Genomic DNA, 20,955 nt, shown 5'->3' with positions numbered 1-20,955 from the left:
CTCTCCCTCTCTTTTCCTCTCTCTGAAATCAATAAAGGTATATTTTTAAAATTAAAAAAAAAATTGTTAAGGATTTAACATTATGTGTTTTAATTGGGATTTCTTCTATGATTTCATGCTTTAGATGTTCTTCCCAATTCTGTGATTTGGGAATGTTTCCCCAAATTTTCTTGTAGTTTGAAAATGATTTTATTGTTACATCTATCCCTTTAATCCATCTAGAATCAATGTTTAAAATAAAGTATGAGATGAGGATCTAATTTTACTATTTTCTAATCATAGTGAATTGTCTAAATTCATATCTTTTAAATTTTAAGTTACTTGCCTATCTCTGCTTATAGTATCAGCACAGACTGTTCTCAGATGTGTATAATGGCAGCTGGGTTAAAGGAACACTGAGTCACTCTAATATAAGATTAAAAGTGTGACAACATCTGCAACAAGCAAAATTACTAGACATGGTGATCCAGGCAGAGAACGAAGGAGACACAAGTGGGGACATTGACTATTTGGTCTCTACTTGAACAATTGCTATAAATAATACATTAAAATCTCCATCAAGACATATACTTAGTGAGACCTAAAGATTATATATTTGGCCTTAGCTAGTTTTGCTCAGTGGTAGAGTCAGACTGCAGGCTGAAGGGTCCCGGACTGATTCCAGACAAGGGCACGTACCGCTTTCTCTCTCTCCCCCTTCTGCTCTCTTTGAAAAGCAATGGAAAAAATATCCTCTGGTGAGGGTTAAAAAAAGAATGTATATTTTCTTTTAATGTCACCCCTGGTCATAGGATTATGGATTATTTTTATTTTTCTTCTTCTGTTCCAGAAGTTCTAAAGTTTTCATATATACTACATTCAATCATTATTTAAGTGAACACACCAACACACACACATACAATGTTTCAGGGACAGCAAACGAGAGAAAAAAATAGCAAAGGAAACCCAGACCCTGAAGGTGGAGGTGGGTGTTCCTAGACTGACAGCTTGAGTGTTGGCTGCCTTGGGTCATTTGCTGGTAGAGGCCACAGATAGAAGCACCATCTTTCTCCTCTGCCCAACAGCCAGGCAGTCCCAGAGCTGGGCCTCCCAGAGCACAGGGCTGGAGTCTTTTCTAGGAATGAGATTTGTGGGTTTTCCTTTTCTTCATGGTTTTCTAAGTATCAAATTTTTTGACTCTCCTGATTTTCTCCCTCCCAGTGGTTCCCAAATGTGTCAGGGAGAGGGGGCTTCTGGGCCAACATGTGGACACTGGGCGACCAGGCTCTGGTGGCTTTGTTCTCTAGCCATCAGCCTCTCCATGACTTCTCTCCCTCCAGGCGGTTCTTCAAGGACATGCCCCACAACGCACTTGACAAAAAGTCCAACTTCGAGCTCCTGGAGTAAGTTCTGAGACCTGCCCCTGCCTCTCCTCCCTTCTTGCTGCCCTGCTTTTCCTATTCACCCTCTATTCCACTCATCCCCAGACCAGAGCCAGGCAGGACCCATCTCCCCAGTCCTTGAGCCGTCTCACCTCTCCCCAGTTGGCCAGAAGTCCTGCATTGAGGGAGAGGGGTAGTCAAATGATGCTTTTCTTCTTCTTTTAGGAAGGAAGTAGGGCTTGACCTGTTTTTCCCAAAGCAGATGCAGGAGAACTTAAAGGTACGTGAGTAAGGGGTCCAGAAAGACCCCCTTTGTGCTGGTTCCCAGGACTAGAGCTAAAGGTATAGGGCTGGGGATACAGCCAGGGTGTCTGTGCCACCTTGGGCCATCAGGACATAGGACCATGAAATGTATCCAGTGGACCCTTTCCATGGGAATCAGGAAAGCTGGCTCTAATTCCACATCAGAGGTCAGTTAGCTGTGTGGCCTCAGCACTGGGGACACTGCTTCCCTTGCCTCCCTCCCAGGGCTGTGGTGAGCTTCTCTTAAGACGACAGGTGTGAGCTCTAAGTAAGACATCGTCACTGCCCTCACAGCAGAGGCCTGGGGACCATCCTACAGCAGCAGGCAGGCTCTCAGTGAGATCCTAAGGGAAGGAACCAGAGCTTGGAGGAGCCTGCTCACCCCTGCCCACCTCCCCCCAGCCCAAGCAGTTCCGGAAGATGATCCAGCAGACATTCCAGCAGTATGCCTCGCTCAGGGAGGAGGAGTGCGTCATGAAGTTCTTCAACACTCTTGCCGGCTTTGCCAACATTGACCAGGAGACCTATCGCTGTGAACTCATTGTAATTCTCTCCTTGACCTGAATTCCAGGCCTCTTGGGAAAGGGAGCCAGGAGGCCATCAAGGGGGGCAGAGAAGGGGCTTTGCTTGCTTGTACTGACCTGCTCTAAAATGCAACTAACATTAATCTACTTGCCTCAGGAACTGAAATCTTGGCTCCAACTCTGGGAAGTGGGCAGGGTTTGGGGAGGGGGATAATCTGTGTGGCAGGAATTTGCAGTGGAAGGAGTTGGAGTGGCCCAAGAGACAGGAGCCTGTATCTAGCTTAGTGGGCCTTTTTCAGATTTCTGAAATGTGAGCAGGGCATGGCTTGGGCAGCAGTTCACTCTCTCCTTTTATTTCAGCAAGGATGGAACATCACTGTGGACCTGGTCATTGGCCCTAAAGGCATCCGCCAGCTGACAAGTCAAGATGCAAAGGTAGAGAGAGATTAGGGGCATGCCCCACCCAGTGCCAGGCTGAGCTGTCTTCCCTCTCTGCTGGCTCCTACCCCATCCATTCTTCCTGCCCCATTGCTGAAAGCAGAGAGGTCCTTGGTATGAGCAGCTGTAGGGAGAATGTTTGGCATAACAGCATGGGGATGATGGTTCATTTTCCCCCTGTGACTATTCCTTGCACAGAGGCTGAGAGGCAGGGATGGTTTGGGGGTGCAGAGCAGACGAAAGGGCACTATTACTGCTTTTCTGGCTCAGATACAAGAGTTACTCTTTCAGTGGCAAGATGGGGCCATCACTCCTGTGGGAGTCAGAAGACCTGGGTCCAGTCCTGGCTCTACCACCAAATTGGCATATGAACTTGGGCAAGTCCTGGCTTTCTCCAGACTCATGTTCTTTTCTGCAAAATTAGGGGCTTAGACTAGATGATCATTCCAGTCTTAATAGTCATGATTCTCTCTTCATCCCCGTGAGACACTCCCAGATTCCACTTTTTCTTTGTGTACCCCCTTACTGACCAATATCCATGGCCTGATCCCAGGAGTGAGATGGTCTGAAGCCCCCCCCCCCATCCTTTCCCACAGCCCACCTGCCTGGCTGAGTTCAAGCAGATCAAGTCCATCAGGTGTGTCCTGCTGGAGGAGGGCCAGGCAGTATTGCAGTTGGACATCGAAGGTGCCCCCCAGGTGAGCATCTCTGGGAACCTGAAAGCTCTGAAACAAGGGAGTACAAGTGCAAGCTGGGTGTTCTTGTGCAGGTGGTCAGAAAGCTAGGGATCCTCTTGTTAAGAAAACTGCACCTAGTTCTTAGTCAAGGTACCAGGATGATGATACATTATACGGAAGATATCTCAGGCAGCAAAGCTGATTAAAGTGTCAAGAAAAAAGTTGGGGGAGTTTATTTTGGGGGTGAGGAGGGAATAAAGGTGACTAGAAGTCAAGGTCCTAATCAGAGGCCTAATTTTGAACAAGCGAACAATGACTCCGAATCAAGACCTCAATGACCGGGGGTTTTTTGTAGGTAGGAGAATCAGAAAGACCTTAGAATCTCCTCTCATTTATATCTCTCCTCTCATTCATCTATGCCCTGCCTCCCTCCCTCCCTCTTCTGTTTCTACTCTTGCATATTTTATACCTATGTTACAAGGCATTGTGAGACCAAAGTAAGTCAGACCTGGAACTGGCCTTCCTAGCGGTTAAGGCAATCAGTTTGGAGGAATGACAAGAGTGCCCCCTGGTGGCTGTGGGGAATGTAAGCCAAGCCCCAGGAGAGGCACGGATGGAGTCCAGCCGGGGGTGGATGGCAGGAGTGTGCAGTTCCTTCTCCTTTCCTGTGAGGTAGACTCCTGCCAAGTCTCTGGGGTCTCATGCTTAGCTGGTCTCTTCTCTGCAGTCCTTGTCCATCAAAACCTCCTCTCTGGCAGAAGCCGAGAACATGGCTGACCTCATAGATGGTTACAGCCGGCTGCAGGTGGAGAACAGAGCCTCTCTCATCATTCATCCCAAGAAAGGTGAGTTTCCACTTACAGGCAAACTGGCCAATGGGCAGCTAGCAGCACAACTGAGCCTAGCCGCCTCCCTGTCTAGCCCAGCTCCATCCCCTCCTCCATTCCCCCTCCCCTATCCCCCCTCCAGCAGGGGAAGCTAAGCCATTGACCAATATGTGAATAAAGTGGCTTTGATACTGTGTGGAAGTGCTTACCCAGCCCCTCAGGAGTTGCCTGTGGTCGCATTCTGGGTCCCAAGCTTCAGGCCCTGACCCCACTGGTCAGTGGTGGCCTGGAAGCCAGCTTCTGGAGGAAAGGTGTTGGTAGCCCCAGAAAGGTTGAAGCTATTGCTAGAACCTGGCTGGTCCCTCTCTTGTAGGAAAGGGTGGGCCAAGGAGAGGGTGTCTCTGCTTTAGAATTTGATTGGGAAGCAGGGGGGTCTGGGCTGGAACTTGTGGACGGTAGGAGGAAGCCTAATAATTTCTTCTACAAAGATGATTCCAATTCAGGCCAAAGGCTATCCAGCTCCCACTCAGACTTTCAAAGAGCACGGAATGGTGGGGAAAGGTCTCCCTTGTGTTGGCTCACAGGAGCAGTGAGGTCAGCCATCCACCCAGGACCCTGTGTCTCTGGCTCCAGCTCCTTTTCTTCCTCCTCTCTTCCCAGATGGTGAGAAGCGGAACAGCCTGCCCCAGATCCCTGTGCTGTGAGTACAACCAGATGGCTGGGAACAGGCCCTGCACTCAGCCTGTCTTTCCTGGAGAAGGCAGACCAAACAGGAGCCTCCAGCCCCATGGTTTCTGGGCCCCAGGGGAGAATGCTGGAACCTCACAAATGGTGATTTTTGTGGCGATTTTTTTTTTTAAATCCTCACCTGAGGATATTTTTCAGAGAGTGGAAGGGAGAGAGAAGAAAAACATCAATGTGAAAGAGACACATTAATTGGTTGCTTCCTGCATGCACCCCAGGGCTGGGGATCGAGCCTTCAACCAAGGTACATGCCCTTGGCTGGAATCAAACCCGGGACCCTTCAGTCCACGGGCCGATACTCTAACCACTGAGCAAAACTGGCTAGGGCCACAAGTGGGTTTTTTTTGCCAGTAAATTTCTCCCAGTAAATTCTTGCAAGAATTTCTAATGTCTCTGCTCTAATGCCACCTGGTATCTAATCCTAGGGGATGTTGCTGCTGTCCCTTCCCTCCTACCACCTGGAAGCCTGAACCATGCTCCCAGGTTATTGCCATCAGGACAGGCTGGTTCTCTAGGCAGGCAGTGGGCACAGTGCAGCTGGTCCTCCAGGCAGGATGGTAGGAGAGGGTAGGCCAAGATTGCCTCAGGGGAGCATTGCCAGGCTCTGAGCTTACTTGGCTTCTGCCCTCTCATCTCCTCCTACAGAAGCCTGGAGGCTCGGCGGTCCCAGCTCTCAGAAAGCTGCAGCATAGGTAAGCCTGTCTGTGTGCTGTCATTGCCTGAGCCCAGAGCCTCTCTTCTACCCGCTCTTGTGACATTGTTAGGGATTCCTTCAAAATTACGGAAAAATGTGCTTCCCCTATGATGTCTCAATGATGTCTTAAAATATCAACCTTAATAGCTCACATGTTTTGCATAGTTAGTATGTGGCACCATGTCTGTCTTAGTCAGCTCAGGCTGCCATAACAAAAAACCACAGACCAGTGGCTTAATCAACAGACATTTATTTCTCACAGTTCTGGAGGCTGGAAGTCTAAGGCCAAAGTCCCAGCAAGATCAGGTCCTCGTAGGGACTCTCTTCCTGGTGTGCAGACAGCTGCCTTCTCTCTGTGTCCTCACACTGTGGAGAGATGGAGAACTCTGCTCTCTTTCTCTTCTTATATGGACATTATTCCCATCATGGGGGCTCCACCCTCATGACCTCATCTAAACCTAATCAGCCCAAAGGTCCCATCTCCAAATGCCATCACACTGGGGGGTCAGGGCTTCGACATATGAATTGAGGGGAGGGGAGGAGGTCACAAACATTCAATCCATAACGGTGTTAAATACATAATAGGTATTATTTATTTGATTTTAGGACATTCCCTAGAAAGGTTCAGTTTACAGTAAAGGAAACTGAGATTAGGGAGACTAACCAACTTGCTCTAAAATAATGCAGCCGGGTAGTAGCAAGCAGGGACTCCAGCAAGGTACCCTGGGCTCTGTGGACACTCTAAAACCTGCCACTGGAGCCTGGTTCTTGCCTAGCTCCTCCCTTCTCCCCTCTCCCCTCCCAGTGATGTCAGCCTTGGTTCCACTGGCTTGACATGGGAACCACACATCTGGTTCCCCGTGGTGCCCTCAGAGGGCATGTTACCCATGGGATGTCCTTTTCCTGTCATTGCAGAATCAGACATCTACGCTGAGATTCCTGACGAGACTCTGCGAAGGCCAGGAGGTAGTTTCCTGACCCTACCCCACTGGCCACAGCCAGGGCCCTGTGAAGTGACATTGTAGGGACACATGTGACACCACAGGGGGACTTTCTTTTTTTGTTTGTCCTTTCCCATATGTGATTCAGACAGGGACAACCTGAGTGAGGCACCTTTGATTTGAAAGCCAAGATCATTCTTTTATCTCCACACTGTTGCCCTTCATGTGCCTGTGGTGGTGTGGGGATCCTAAGAACGAGGACATGGGACCAGCTTTTACAGGGTCTGAGACAACAGAACATTCTAGAGCCCCTTTCGCAGCCCAGCCCCTGGTTCTTGGCTGAGGTGTTGGGCGGGGGGATCTGGTTACACCTGAGCAGAAGGGGAGCAGCCTGGCATTACAACCTGTGGACACGCAGATCCCCGGGTGTCAGCAGTTTCTGAACTCTGAGACTCTGCTTTGTCCCTGTGCACAGGCTCACAGTATGGCATCGCCCGGGAAGATGTGGTTCTGAACTGTATTCTTGGGGAAGGCTTTTTTGGGGAGGTCTACGAAGGTGTCTACACAAACCATGTGAGTTCCAGCTCTTCCCTGACATTCCCCTTCCACTTTCTGTGGGATGAGGGAGAAGCACGAATCTCGCAGGGCTGGGGGCAGCGGTCAGGATGGGTGCGTCTCACGGACTTGGCGTTCTCGGTATTTATGAAATACCCAGGGAGTGATGGAAACAAGTCATTTCCAAGAATGGCAGTGCCAGGGATGAAAATAGAGGCAGCCCCAGGAGAGGGGCGACCGACTCTTGGTGGAAGAATACAAACAGGGCGGCGTGATAACATACAGTCTTGGCAAAAGGAAGGGCGAATCTGAGGCGGGAGGAGTGGTGAGGCCGCGACAGGGCAGCACAGGGTCGGTGGTTGTCCTTCCATCAGGCCAGGGAAAGGGCCGAGCTGAAGGAACAGAGCAGGAAAAATGTGAAAACTAACAATAATAGAGAGAGACTTGGACACGGTATCTGATGATGGCCTTGCACGTGCTCCACACATACCCGCTAACCTTGGGCTGATCCCCTGGCCCCTCAGTCTCTGTTTCCTCATCTGCACAGCCAGGGACTCGAGTTACCTGATCGAGAAAGTCCTTTCCAGTCCCAACACACCCTGATCAAGAAGAAAGGGAAGAGGGAGGAGAGGAAGGGCAGAGAAGAGAGGAGAAGGGGAGAGAAGAGGAAGAAGGGGAAGAATGTGCTATGCAGAGACCCAGAGGCCACTTGTCGCCTGCCTTCCCTCGGCTGGCAGTGAAGCTTGTGGGAAGATATGGTGACACCGGGGAGAGACACTTTCCTTTGGGCACTGGGCTGGACCGAGGGGCCCTGAACTCACTCTCGTTGCAGAAAGGGGAGAAAATCAACGTAGCTGTGAAGACCTGCAAGAAAGACTGCACCCAGGACAACAAGGAGAAGTTCATGAGTGAGGCAGGTAGGTGTCCGCTGAGCAGGGACACAGCCCCCATGAGGTGACACAGACCTCCAGAGGAGAGAAGGGCCTGGAATTTAGGAAGGGGGTGATGTGAGCAGTGCTGGGACCCACAGGAGAGGAGGGGTATCCCTCCCCATTTCTCCCAGTTGGGACAGCAAAGCATGTTTCTCACATTGGACCTTAGAGCCCCACTGGCCCATCCCTCTCGCCCCCAATTTCAGTGATCATGAAGAATCTGGACCACCCGCATATTGTGAAGCTGATAGGCATCATCGAAGAGGAGCCCACCTGGATCATAATGGAACTGTATTCCTATGGGGAGGTGAGCTGGCAGTAGAGGAACACTGTGATAACGGCTGTGCCACAGCTGAGCAGGGTGGCATGCATTACGAGGGGCCCTTAACACCCAGCTTCCTGCCTTCTGTATTCAGCTACACAACCCAGAGACCATTAGTAGAGGAAATCGCTGGAACCTCTTGCCAGCCTGGGTTTGCCCCCTGCCTCCTCACCTGCGGCCTGGCTCCCTGGCCCACACTGAGGGCATGCCCAGGTCTTGATGTCACCTTCCCTCTTCCGGCAGCTGGGCCACTACCTGGAGCGGAACAAGAACTCCCTGAAGGTGCTCACTCTCGTCCTGTACGCGCTGCAGATTTGTAAGGCCATGGCCTACCTGGAGAGCATCAACTGTGTCCACAGGTGCAGCTGGGTGGAAGCCAGGCCCCTTGATCTGATCCTGGAGTTTGGGGTAAAGCGGGGCCTTGGTGTCACACAGGCCAGAGTCAAAACCCCAGCTTTGGTCCTGTCTAATATGACAACTTGAGCACTTCTATGAACCTGTTTATTCATCTGATAAGTGGAAATAGGGATATGTACTCACAGGATTGTTATTAGGGGTGATTCTAAAGTCCTAGGTATCTGATTGTAACTCGGTGCATTCTAAGGAGCTTCCCTGTGGGTTCAAGGAAACCGCTTCCTGCTTGCTCCCCTCCCTCTGGCCCATTTGGAAGCACGGGGCGCAGGCAAGAGGGACTGAGCTAGGGCAGCGCTGAGAAGATCCTAGGGTCTGGGCCCTTTCAGCCAGAGTGGCTGGCACTGCCCAGCACCCCCGAGGCTACCAAGTCCAGTCTTCCCTCTGTGAAGCTAGCCCCTCCTCCTCCTGGCTTTGTTCCCGCTCCCTGAAAGGAAACAGAGGGACACTCGCAGAGCACTAAGCTATATGGGTGAATTCTTCAATCCAACACCACTGATGTCAGCTGTGTGGGCTTGTGAGGGATATTATACAAAGCAGTGCTGGGCATATAAGCGTTCATTCATTCACTCATCCAACAAACATTATGGAACTCTCACCCTGTGCCTCCAGGTGCTCTCCTAGGCCCTGGGATAGGTCATTATCAAAAGAGACAAAAATCCCTTTCTTACGGAGCTTATCGTCCAGAGTGATGGTAAAATGAGGCAGAAACAGTCATGGGGTGAAGATGGTGGGATAACAGACTTGTTTCCTTTGTTTGTGTGACATCTTTTCATTAATAAAGACAAATGACAGGGAGGGAGCCTGCAGAAGCAGGCAGAACAGTTCGGGGTTAGAAGTGATGCAGAGAAGGTGAGAGCCCAGCTCGGGAGTTAGGTTGACGCCTTTCCCACCAGTAACCTTCTGGGCAAGTTCCTCCAGCTCTCCGCGCCAGGTGGTTGCGAGGCTGTCTGTATTGTGACTCTGGTGTATAAAACCCTGGGTTGGGCCTGGCTATCCTGTGCTGCATCGAAGTTAGCTATGAGCTGCGGCTCCTCTGAGCCTAACAGAAGCCTCACAGTACTATGCGATTGCAGAATGAGGTGAGAATAATTGTGACCAGGAAAGTTGTCACAGTTCTTTCTTTGATGATAAGCAGAGTGACAGCGTCCATGGCAGAGGGGACAATATAGTCAACAGGACAGAAGAGTATAGGGGGCAAGTCCTGGGAACCCGAAGCAGGCTTCATGTTGGAGACACATTGGAAAGGGTGATGGGAGCTAAAGCTCAATGGTGCGATGAAAGGATGTGACAGGGGGCCTGGTGTGTGGCAGGGATTGGAGGGCCACCCAGGCTCCCACCTGAGCTGGGCTTCAACAAGGTGACTCAGTGGGTCAGGGAAGTGCTGACGGATAGGAGCTGCCTGACTCGGCTCCGGAGGCCAGGTCCCTGGGCAGCACTCTCCTTTGTCTCTCTATTCATCTGTCTGTCTGTCTCTCTGAAGCATCCTGAACCGCCTTACCCTTGTCTTCATACCCCTCTTCCAGGGACATTGCTGTCCGAAACATCCTGGTGGCCTCCACCGAGTGTGTGAAGCTGGGGGACTTCGGCCTCTCCCGCTACATTGAGGATGAAGACTACTACAAAGGTGACGGGCGCCCCTGCCTCTGCTTTGCCCCCGAGGGGTCGCTGGAGCCAAAGTCAGAAAAAAAGGCTATGGTCAAGGATCTATAGGTCCTTGGGTCTCCAGAGGATAGGTTATATTTTTAGATAATTCTGGGTCTTTCTTCCCTAACTATCTCTTGAAACTTCTATGTCCACCCAAAGCCTCTGTGACTCGTCTACCCATCAAGTGGATGTCACCTGAGTCTATTAACTTCCGCCGCTTCACCACGGCCAGTGACGTCTGGATGTTTGGTGAGCTGAATTTCGGGAGGGTGTGGGAAAGGGTTTCTAGTCTCACCTTCATGACCAGGCGAAGAGGAGAGCAGGGGTCTGGTCCCCCACTGCTGGGCTGCAGGGTTCTGTTTGGCTGTGGCCGCTGTTAAGTGTGAGAAGTGAGAGGCTGGTGGTGGGTCAGGGTGATAGGGGCTGAGGGCCGGCCTGGGCAGTGTTGGTTAGTCTCCCTGGGAAGGCTCTTGAGAGGAGTGTGTACTCCACCGGCCAGCCCCAGGGACGAGTGTGGGGCACCACGGAGGGGGTCCTCAAAGGCAAACTCTTGAGGTTTGTTCAAAGAAGGAGGTGCAGGGAGGAGAGAACGAAACCCGGTGGTAGACAGCCCCCTGAAGAGCACATGGCCTCATAGATTACCCCTCTCAGTTCTCCACAGCCAGCCAGGGAGATCTCATTGTTATTATTTCCAGTTTCCAGATAAGGAAGTTGAGGCTCAGGTGGGTCAGGGGTTTCCCCTTGATCCCACAGGCAGCAAGTATTGGCTTCAAATCCCATGATGGGGGCTTCACCCCTTCCTAAGAGAAGGCACCAGTGGTCCCAATGACGTGCCTTTGACTACCCCACCCCCACCCTCACAAAACCCCAATAGCTGCATGTGGAGGGGACATAGAGAAGGGGACCTTAGTTCACTTACAGATGCAGGTGACTGGTCCCTCGGTGACCACCATGGTGAATAAAATTCTAGGGACCTTCAAGGTGGAGGAGAGGGAACACGGGAGCCCCTCCTGGCAGGGACCGAGAGCAGATTGCTCTGGTTGTTCCTGGAGGGGGTGGACTCCTCTCTGGCGGTGAGTCTCCCCTCAGCCCCAGCACAGGTCCGAAACCCTCTCCTCCTGCTCACAGCTGTGTGCATGTGGGAGATCCTGAGCTTTGGCAAGCAGCCCTTCTTCTGGCTGGAAAACAAGGATGTCATCGGGGTGCTCGAGAAGGGTGACCGGCTGCCCAAGCCTGACCTCTGCCCGCCTGTTCTCTACACCCTTATGACCCGATGCTGGGACTATGACCCCAGTGAGCGGCCCCGCTTCACCGAGCTTGCGTGCAGCCTCAGGTGAGCATGGAGCAGGGTGGGGGGGCTGTGGGCACGGGGTCCTGAGGGAGCCAGGCTTCTCTGCAGCACTTAGAGGTTTACAATGTACTTTCCTAAACACAGGGCATGGCATCCTTGTTCCCACCCTGTGGATGAGAGAATCAGTTTCAGAGCTGGTGACTCACCTGAGGCAGTGACAAGTGGGGCTGGGATTTGCACCGGGGCCTCCCCTCTGACCTACACAGAGCCACGTGTCCAAGTGGAATTAGCCATCCTCCCAGCAAAAGCATGGAACCTTTGTTCCTCCCAGATTGCAGGGAAGAGAGTCAGTTTTGACTGTTTAGACAGTGGCCCAGGGGTCACCTGTCCCTTCTGAATGGAGCATCGGTGGCCCGAGGGTCTGATCCTTCTCAGGTGCCCAAGAGCCATCACGCCCAGGTACTGGAAGGTCCCTCGTGAAGGGTGCTATTGGAGTACATTTTAGAGGGTCTCCTTCCTTGGTGGCCCACCTGACATCCTCCTCCTTGGGTGATCTGAGTTCTTTTGGCATCTTTTAAGCAGATTTTTCCTGTAAAGGGCCAGATAGTAAATATTTTGGGCTTCATAGGCCATGCAGTCTCTGCTGAAACTACTTAGCTCTGCCCTTGCAGCTTAAAGCAGCTGTGGGCAATATGTGGTGTAGCTGGGTTTCAATAAGACTTTATTTGTGGACACTGAAACGCTAATTTCATATAATTTTCAGGTATCATGAAATATTTTTTATTTTTATTTTTTCCAATCATTAAAACACTTAAAAACCATTCTTAGTTTGGGGCCATACAAAAATAGGTGGTGGCCAGACTTGGCCTGTGGGTGGTGTTTGCTGACTCCCCTTTAGGCAACCTAGTGCTTAGATAATGTTAAATGGTGCAACTTCAAACCCCATAGTCAACATGTTGGCATATTTTCAGGGCAAGAAATAGACCCTGGAAACCACCTGTGGGAGGCTCCCTGGGTGGGATGCTGGGAAGGCCCAGGCTGGGGCACTAGGAATGACACTGCTTGTAGGGGCAGGGGCAGCAATGCATGTGCAAGACTTCCAACTTAAAAGGCCTTTCTGTTCCTATCTCTTCATTGACACTCCCGATAAATTCTAAACTCATCTGTTGGTCCCTTATAAGAGAGATCTGGGAAACCAAAGGATTCCAGGAGAAAAGTATTTGAAAGATGTAACTTGAGAGAGCAAAAGCTCTGGGGTGATGGGGGGATCTTAATTCATTCTGGGGCCTGAGAACCAAGGTGCCTGTCCCTGGGCTGAGAAACACACCCATCAGAGGCCCTGGGCCAGCCCTCCCACTGTGGATGGAGTGAGGAGCTGACCTTTTCTGGTGTGGTCTGAAGGATACCCAAAGACCCCAATGACCCCAGGATACCTGCCCCAAGCCACAGCCTGGCAGTCCTCCATTAGAGTTAAGAAAGGATTTAATGAGTGTTTCCCAATCTTTTGGGGATAAGAAGGGCCCTTTTAATATCAAAGTTTGAGAATCCCTCCATGTAATGTTAGTTACATGTTTAGAATCTGTCGATTAACAAACTGCAGTGAGCTATATGCTGAATTTTTTATTACACACCATGTAATGCATGTAAGTCTGAAAACACAGTATCAACTATTATATATTCAGTAGTACTGTTAAAAATGATTAAAGAAGACAGTTTAGGTGATACAAAGTTTATTTAACACTCCATGGACCAGGCAGTCTCCATTCCCAAGGGTCAGGGACCTGCAAATGGGGCAGGAAACAGGAAGCTTTAGTGGGATAGAGTAAGGAGCAAGGAAGAGAGAAGCAGAAAACGAGCAGGAACAGGAGCAAGTGTAGAGCCAGAGTTCTCACTGTTTGGAGATGGGCTGACTAGATATGGGCTGATGAGTCAGCTGCATTTCTGGTCAAGCAGAGCCTTTAGAGGGACACAAAAGCTAAGCTTCGTTTTGCTGGTGTGGCGCTTCAGAGCGTCTCCACCTTGGGCCTAGAAATTTATTTCAACCATACATAATGCCTGGTCCACAGACAATGAATGGTACACATGTGAGCAACTATTCCAGAATCCTCTGGGGTCCGTACTTCCCAGGTTGGAAACCGCTGGACGGTGTGAGAAAGGCGAGAAGCATGCATATAGCCAACGTGGGAGTGATCCACAGCCCTTTCCCATTAGCACACACCAGGATTGGCTGATGGAAAGTTTAATGAAAAATGGGAGATGGAGCACCCAGGCTTTGGTCCTGACATTGGCTGGGACATCAGAAATCTGCATTGGAGATCAGTGCCAGTAGCAGGCACAGGAGGGCAAGAGGCATGGGGAGGTGGGCTGGAGACATGCTTCCACTGCCTACTTGGGCTGGGACAGTCTCTCCAGGGACTTTTCCCACTGTGGATCTGTTCCTGTATTCCTTTCAACCTCGGTGTGGTAGTGACTTCAGGGTCCATATCCCAGCTTGTCTTAGAGGGGTCTCCAAGCCCACTCTGCAGAGGAGATGGAAATGGGACCTGATGGTCATCTTCCAGACCCCTCCAGCTTCAGTGGGGTGCAGAGAGGAGCCCCTGGGAACATTTTTGACCTTGTTTCTCTCCTATCTGATCTGATCCCTTGGCAGTGACATTTATCAGATGGAGAAGGACATCGCTATAGAGCAGGAGAGGAATGCTCGCTACCGACCTCCCAAAATCTTGGAACCCGTAGCCTTCCAGGATCCCCCACCCAAGGTAAGCCAAACCCTGGCTGCATCAGTTCCCTAAATCACAGCAGAGCAGGCTCCCCATCTGGCCCACTCCTGGCCTGACTATATAACTCCTTCCTCACAGCACAGAGAGGATGTACCCCTACAATTCTCAGCTCCTCAACCCAGTTGTCCATCAGCACTGAACTCAGCCCCTGCCCCATCGGTGCTCTGGCAGCTGGAATCTGAGACAGCAAGATAGCACATGCCTGTTGGGGCAGCGGGGCAGGGAGTCACCCTGCGAACACTTCCCTCGAGAGGCTCAAGCACTTTTCTTTCTGGTGTTTTTTAGGAATAAATTAGATCCCCATGAGGGCACATGAATGAGGAGCGTCTCTGGGCCCCTTAGGTTCAGCCTTTGTTACCATACCCCCAAGATATCTCTGGGCTCAGGAACCAGTGCCCCACCACCATGCCATTAGGTGGGTGGGTTGCAAGGACAGTGCCTGTATTAGTTAGCTCGGGCTGCCATAACAAAATGCCATACACCAGGTGGCTTAAACAGCAGGCGTTTGTGGAGGCTAGAAAGTCCAAGATCAAGGTGCTGGCAGATCCAGTGTCTGGTGTGGACTCTTCCTGTCTTGCAGACAGCCACCTTTTAGCTGTGTCCTCACAGGGCAGAGAAAGCGAGAGCTCTGGTGTCTCTTCTTACTAGCATAAGGACACTAGTCCCACCATAGAGGCCCTCCCATCATGACCTCATCTAACCCTTACTTCTCAAAGGCCCTGCCTTCAAAAACCATTACACTGGGGGTAGGGCTTCAACATATGCATTTGGTGGGGACACAAACTTTCAGTCCATAACAAGGCCCTATGTGGTCCAGGGCCTTTCCTCGGTGTTCACCTTGCCTGGTGTGCCTTTCCCCTTCCCTGAGTCAGTCCAGCTCAGTTTTCATCTCCTATGAGATGAAAACTGCTGTAAGTGCCTGAGCCCTCCCTGACCTCCTACCTCTGAAGTCTATGGCTCTCAACTGCTGTTTGGGAAGTGCTCTGACATCCAGAGAAGTTACACACAGAGAGACTAGTAACCCCTCCAGTTAGTGATGGCCCCCAGGAGGACAGAGAGCCTGGACTCTTTGTACCTTCCCATCACTCAGCATGCAATGGGTGCTGAATAAGTGAAGGCAATGATAACTTTGCCCATCTTTTTCATTCAGGACAAGCCTGACCTGTCTCTGACCTGATACTCCCCTTAGTGAGCTGTGTTTACTCAGGGAGAGATGGGGACCTGACTTGTCTCTGTGCTTTCTCTCCAGCCCAGCAGACCCAAGTACAGACCCCCTCCACAAACCAATCTTCTGGCACCCAAGCTGCAATTCCAGGTAAACATGACCAGAGGGCTGGGAAAGCTCAGGGCCATTTCTCATCTTGGTTCTTCCTGAAATTCCATTCTTATGCCTTTGAGGAGCAGCAACCAACTGTTCAGGTAATGAAGGTGGCCTACTTCGGTACCCAGAAAAGAATTTGAACTCAGAGTACCCAGAGGTCAAAAGAACCCTTAGCTAAGATGTGCCTTAAGCCCAGCCCATCTGTGCAGTGTTTGCTGCTGCTGCGTGTGCCTGCCTACAGCTACCTCTTCGTGCCCAAAGCCTCCCTGGCTTCCTACCCTGAGCAGAGCCTTCTGAGAAGGAGTCTCAGGCAGTTGTGGACAATTGATGTCCCCCAGAAAATAGAGTTGTTCCCTGGGGCTCCCTGCAGAGGCCCTGGCCAGAACATAGGTGTCCATTGAAGAGAGAGAAGGGTTCTATCTGAGCTTGCTTCCCACTTTTGTCATTACCAGCCATGAAATCTTCCCAAGCTGTAGGTCCCTGTCTCAGAGTGTCTGTCCTATGCCTCTCTCTTGCATCTTGGTCATAGGAGCCTGGGCTCCTCTTCTCTTACATCCCTCAGCTCAAGGTCACTGCCCAGGACCAAAACAAGCCCAACCAAGAACAAACATACATCCTTTTCATTAGAAGAAAAATCTTGATGCAGAAGGTAGAAGCAATGTTGCTAAAAAGAAACATACCTTTTGTGATGTTTAAAATAGTGATTAAATACACACACACATCTGTGTGCTAATTATACTTGTCAGTTTGTAACATGACTATGAAATATAACTCTTTTCTGAAGAGTCCTGAAGGAGGAGACATATACTCAGTAGGTCAGTAACATGTGTGGACCCATTGTTTGCAGATCATCATGGGAGGGCTGTTAGATGAATGGGAGGCTGCAGTGCCCGTGCTGACTCCTAGCTAAGAGCTGTGTATGTTGCTCTGCCATGTCTTCCAAACAGGGCCAACGAAATGCCCATATTACATTTTTTATTAGCTCTTGGAGAACAAGTCCTGTTTCTCCCATGGTGCCCATATATCGTTTCTTTGTGCTTAGTTTGTAGCAGCTAATTGTCTACTTTCTTGCTTTGTCCCTATGCCTGGTGCTTCTTTGCTTCTGAATAGGTCCCTGAGGGTCTGTGTGCCAGCTCACCTACGCTCACCAGCCCTATGGAGTATCCATCTCCTGTAAACTCGCTGCACACCCCACCTCTCCACCGGCACAATGTCTTCAAGCGCCACAGCATGCGGGTAAGAGGGCTCTGCATGCTGGGTCCTGGCCCAGATGAGGAGGCTGATGGAGGGGAGGCACCTGGGACACCGAGAACCCCACAGCCTCGGGCTTAGGAGCTGCCCTCCATGGTTCCATGCACCAGTTAGGCCACTGAGGGGCTCTGTGACTCTCCTTTGCAAACACATCAGAGGCTGGGGGCCAAGCCAGTCTCTGCTCCTGAGGACGACAGCTGGACCTGCACCTGTCCCATCCATACTCTGGTGCTGTGGCAAATGATGCAATATCTCCCCCTTTCCTGAGTCCTGGGTGTAGTGAGGTGTCTTGTGGGTAGAGGACAACCAAGCCTGTTGGAGCAAAAGAGTAAAAGATGCTGGAGGTTCTGTTCGCTCTGCCCTTCCTGCCTGAATGCGTTGGTTGCTCAGTCTCTCTTCAGTCAAAGGAAAGGCTTCTTTGTGGCTTCTATTCTGGCTGCTTTTATAAAACTTGCTGCTGTTTGGGAAGGAGCTTGGCTAGTGTGGGGCTAAGATACCCTCTACAGTCACCTTGTTGTTGTAACTGCCAAGATGAAGCCCTGAGTACTTCATGGATTAGCATCAGATTGTCAAGGCTTGTAAATAAATAAATAAAAGCACCTTTGCTTGCCCACTTGTCACTTGTCACCACCCATTTCTCCTTCATTACAAATAGCCCCTGTGGTTGCCATGAACATTTAATATATTTTACTAAACTGAGTCTTGCTATGTGACAAAACAGACTAAAACCCTTATTATTTTAGCTCTAACTCTGTATATATGCAAGATATTTCATGTTTAGTATACATGACTCTAAAATTTTTTAGAAAAACTACGTGATTGTTCCAATAGATTCAGAAAATGTAGGAAAGTACATGTGTTGGTATATTGTGTGCCATAATTCTTAATTTAGTAAAATTTCGAAATGAGTAATATAACTCAGAATTCTAGGCATCAAGATCTATTGTGGAATAAATTATTCCATTTATAATTTAAACACTTTATATCTTAGCATGTACTTAACAATAATAAAGCTGCATTCTGAAGCATGCACTATGATTTAGGCAGTGCTCAGTGCCTCAACCCTGGTGCCCTTGACTCTTTATTGGTAATTAATTGAGTTTTAGTGAGTTTTGCTTTGCAATGTGACCTTTTAGACAGGAGCTATTTTGCATGTGTGAGGGGCGGCATTGCCTTTGTCTAATCTCTGCTTCACCCTAAGGACTTTGTTCAATTCCATAAAGACAGACTGGGCAGCAGGAAAAAAAGACCTTTTGTTTGGCTTAGAAGCACTTTCCATAAGGAAAATGTGCTTAAAAGGGCATAATGAACACTTCTCAAAATAAACCAGAAAAAGGTTAAAAATATAAACTCCATTTTATGGGTTAGATCAGAAACCTGGATAAAGCCTCTTCCAGGTAGAATGCTGAAAAGGTATACTAGGCTCCCTACAAAGCATTTGAGAGCACTTAACAAAAACCAGAGATGATTTTCCCATAAAAAAACAAATTTTCTAGTGACTGGCTCTATTGCCTGACTCATCTGGGAATCTGTGGGATGACACACCAGAGTCAGAATGGCAGCAACCTCACAACTGAAATTTAAAATAATACAATAAATAGTACCCTTTGCGAGAGTGCTTCCCTGGGAGCTGTCCCAGGTGCTGACTGGGGATTGGGCACTGCTGCCTTCAGTGCGCTTACAGTTGGCCTGAAGAAACAAGCCAGGCACACACCTACCTGTAATGCCAGCCAGAAAGTTGTGAGTTACACAGAGATACAGCAAAACTGCAGTGAGAGTCCAGAGAGGAGAACAACTCCTTAAAGCTTCTTTTTGTCAGCTGGGACTGGAAGGATGGGTAAGATTTGGACAGGAAGAAACTGGGATGAGGGGGATCAAAGCAGCAGAGACATTGGTAGGAGCCAAGATTGAGTGATCGGCAAGCGCAGGAACTGTTTGGCTAGAATGAGGAAAGATGCATGTAGGGGTGGAAATAAGGCTGGGGGAGGGGGCAAGTAGCCAAATTCTGGAGTGGTCACAGCTTGTGGAGTCATTTTAAAACACCACAAGGACCTGATACTTTTTAAGAGTGACCAACCATGGAAGTTGTATTGCCTGATAAGAATATCTGAGGTAGCCCTAGCCACTTTGGCTCAGTGGAGAGAGTGTTGGCCTGTGGACGGAAGGGTTCTGGGTTCAATTCCGGCTAAGGGCACGTACCTCGGTTGCTAGCTGGATCGTTGCTAGCTGGATCCCACGGGCATGTGAGAGAGGCAACCAATCCATGTGTCTCTTTCTCCCACCCTTCTACTCTCTCTAAAAAGCAATAGAAAAAATATCCTCCGGTGAGGATTTAAAAAATATATATATATATTTGAGGTACATTTCAGACAAGTAAACCCTAAAGAGATTCAATTTTTTAAAATCTCATTTTCTCCTTGAATTTGACTATAAAATTGGAAAACAGAAACAAATCTTAGAATATATCTTAAAATATTTTGTAAGATGCTGATCAGGCCTGGGGCATTCTAGACATTTGAGTGTAGGAACCTTCTTTTAGCACTTACAAATTACATAGTGTTTACTTGACTCTGGTAACTCCTCCTACCAGCACTAACTCTAGTCTTCCTCAGTCCACACATTTTTCTTATACCTGGAGATTCCTAACTATATTCAAAATGTCCAACACTTGGCTCTTGTTTGTCACTATTTGTCAGTAGCCTGGGTAGCCATACATTGTGTTTGCAGGGGTTGACATTTAACTGGGGATATTTATGACCTTAAAATTCCGCTTTTGGAGCACTGTTCAAATAAATAAATAAATCTTATGTGAACTAAATCTTATTTTTGTTAATTCTATGATTATAAAATACTCTTATGTTCTGAAATTTGTTTTCTTAAAATAAGGTCTAACTCAGTAGCTCTTAACTGAAGCTGATTTTTCCACATTTGGGTGACTCCTGTAGGTATTTTTGCTACAACTGGGGAGGTGCTGCAGGGCGGAGTTGCAGCTAAGCATCCTACAATGAACAGGAAGTCTTACCCCAGTAGAGAACTACCTGGCCCCAAATGTCAATAATGCTGAGGTTGGGAAACCTGGTCTAGCTATTGTTTACAAAGCCCAGGAGAACAGGGGCATTGCATATTATACCATCACTGCCCTCCCAGCACCCATCCCCAGCCTGCCACATAGCAGTTTTTTTAATAAATAGTTGTTGAATAGAATAATGACCAAAGAATATTTCACCAAGACATCTAAGTTGTGGGAAGAAGTATTGTTAGAACTTGAGAGCAGCAGTTGGGACTGAATGGGCACTAGGAAAAACGTTTCACTATAACTGTCTTGTTATATTCAAGTGTGTTTTAGAAAGTTAAGTAAGGAAAATATTTTTAGAGATTTGGCAGAGATTATGGCTTGCTAAAGTAGACAGAGAAGGATTTTTGGCATTTTATGCAAGGGACTTGTAAGTAAACCTGCCACTTCAAAGGAAAGGAACCCAGGGGCCTGCTGGCCTGGATGTCGTACAGAGGTCCTGCCCTGGCAAAGGCCATCCTGGGGTTGATGCAATCCCAAAAATGCCAGTAACACTCATGAGTCCAGGAGTCCAGGCGCAAGGTGTACAGCAGGAAAAAAGCAAAGTAGTTTGAAGAGACTGAGCAGATAATTATATAAATGAACCCTGGGGAAGACTGAGAGTAAAGCAAGTAATAAGAAAACACGCAACACCTTTATTTATTTATTTCTTTAATATATATTGATTTCAGGGAGAGGGAGAGAGAGAGATAGAAACATCAGTGATGAGAGAGTCATTGATCGGCTGCCTCCTGCACGCCCCCACTGGGGATTGAGCCCGCAACCCGGGCAGTGCCCTGACTGGGAACTGAACCTCGATTTCCTGGATCATAGGTTGATGCTCAACTGCTGAGCCACACAGGCCCGGCAACACCTTCTTTTAG

General features: G+C 49.2%; 1 protein-coding gene across 1 annotated transcript in view; it reads left to right on the top strand.

Annotated features, from left to right (window-relative positions):
* Nucleotides 1-20,955, top strand: part of PTK2B (protein tyrosine kinase 2 beta) — a 116,551-nt gene that overhangs the window by 89,930 nt on the left and 5,666 nt on the right. Inside the window, exons 6-24 of the mRNA XM_016214842.2 lie at nt 1,320-1,382; nt 1,587-1,641; nt 2,067-2,207; nt 2,549-2,623; nt 3,223-3,324; nt 4,031-4,148; nt 4,791-4,830; nt 5,520-5,566; nt 6,484-6,534; nt 6,985-7,082; nt 7,897-7,981; nt 8,203-8,303; nt 8,562-8,677; nt 10,256-10,356; nt 10,536-10,625; nt 11,505-11,709; nt 14,318-14,426; nt 15,697-15,762; nt 16,879-17,004. Of these exons, the coding sequence (XP_016070328.1) occupies nt 1,320-1,382; nt 1,587-1,641; nt 2,067-2,207; nt 2,549-2,623; nt 3,223-3,324; nt 4,031-4,148; nt 4,791-4,830; nt 5,520-5,566; nt 6,484-6,534; nt 6,985-7,082; nt 7,897-7,981; nt 8,203-8,303; nt 8,562-8,677; nt 10,256-10,356; nt 10,536-10,625; nt 11,505-11,709; nt 14,318-14,426; nt 15,697-15,762; nt 16,879-17,004 (1,789 nt within the window). The remainder of the gene's footprint in view (nt 1-1,319; nt 1,383-1,586; nt 1,642-2,066; nt 2,208-2,548; nt 2,624-3,222; nt 3,325-4,030; nt 4,149-4,790; nt 4,831-5,519; nt 5,567-6,483; nt 6,535-6,984; nt 7,083-7,896; nt 7,982-8,202; nt 8,304-8,561; nt 8,678-10,255; nt 10,357-10,535; nt 10,626-11,504; nt 11,710-14,317; nt 14,427-15,696; nt 15,763-16,878; nt 17,005-20,955) is intronic.

This window comes from Miniopterus natalensis, chromosome 4 (genome assembly GCF_054644295.1).
Source record: "Miniopterus natalensis isolate mMinNat1 chromosome 4, mMinNat1.hap1, whole genome shotgun sequence".
Classification (NCBI taxonomy): domain Eukaryota; kingdom Metazoa; phylum Chordata; class Mammalia; order Chiroptera; family Miniopteridae; genus Miniopterus; species Miniopterus natalensis.
This window is presented reverse-complemented; position numbering and strand designations above follow the sequence as displayed.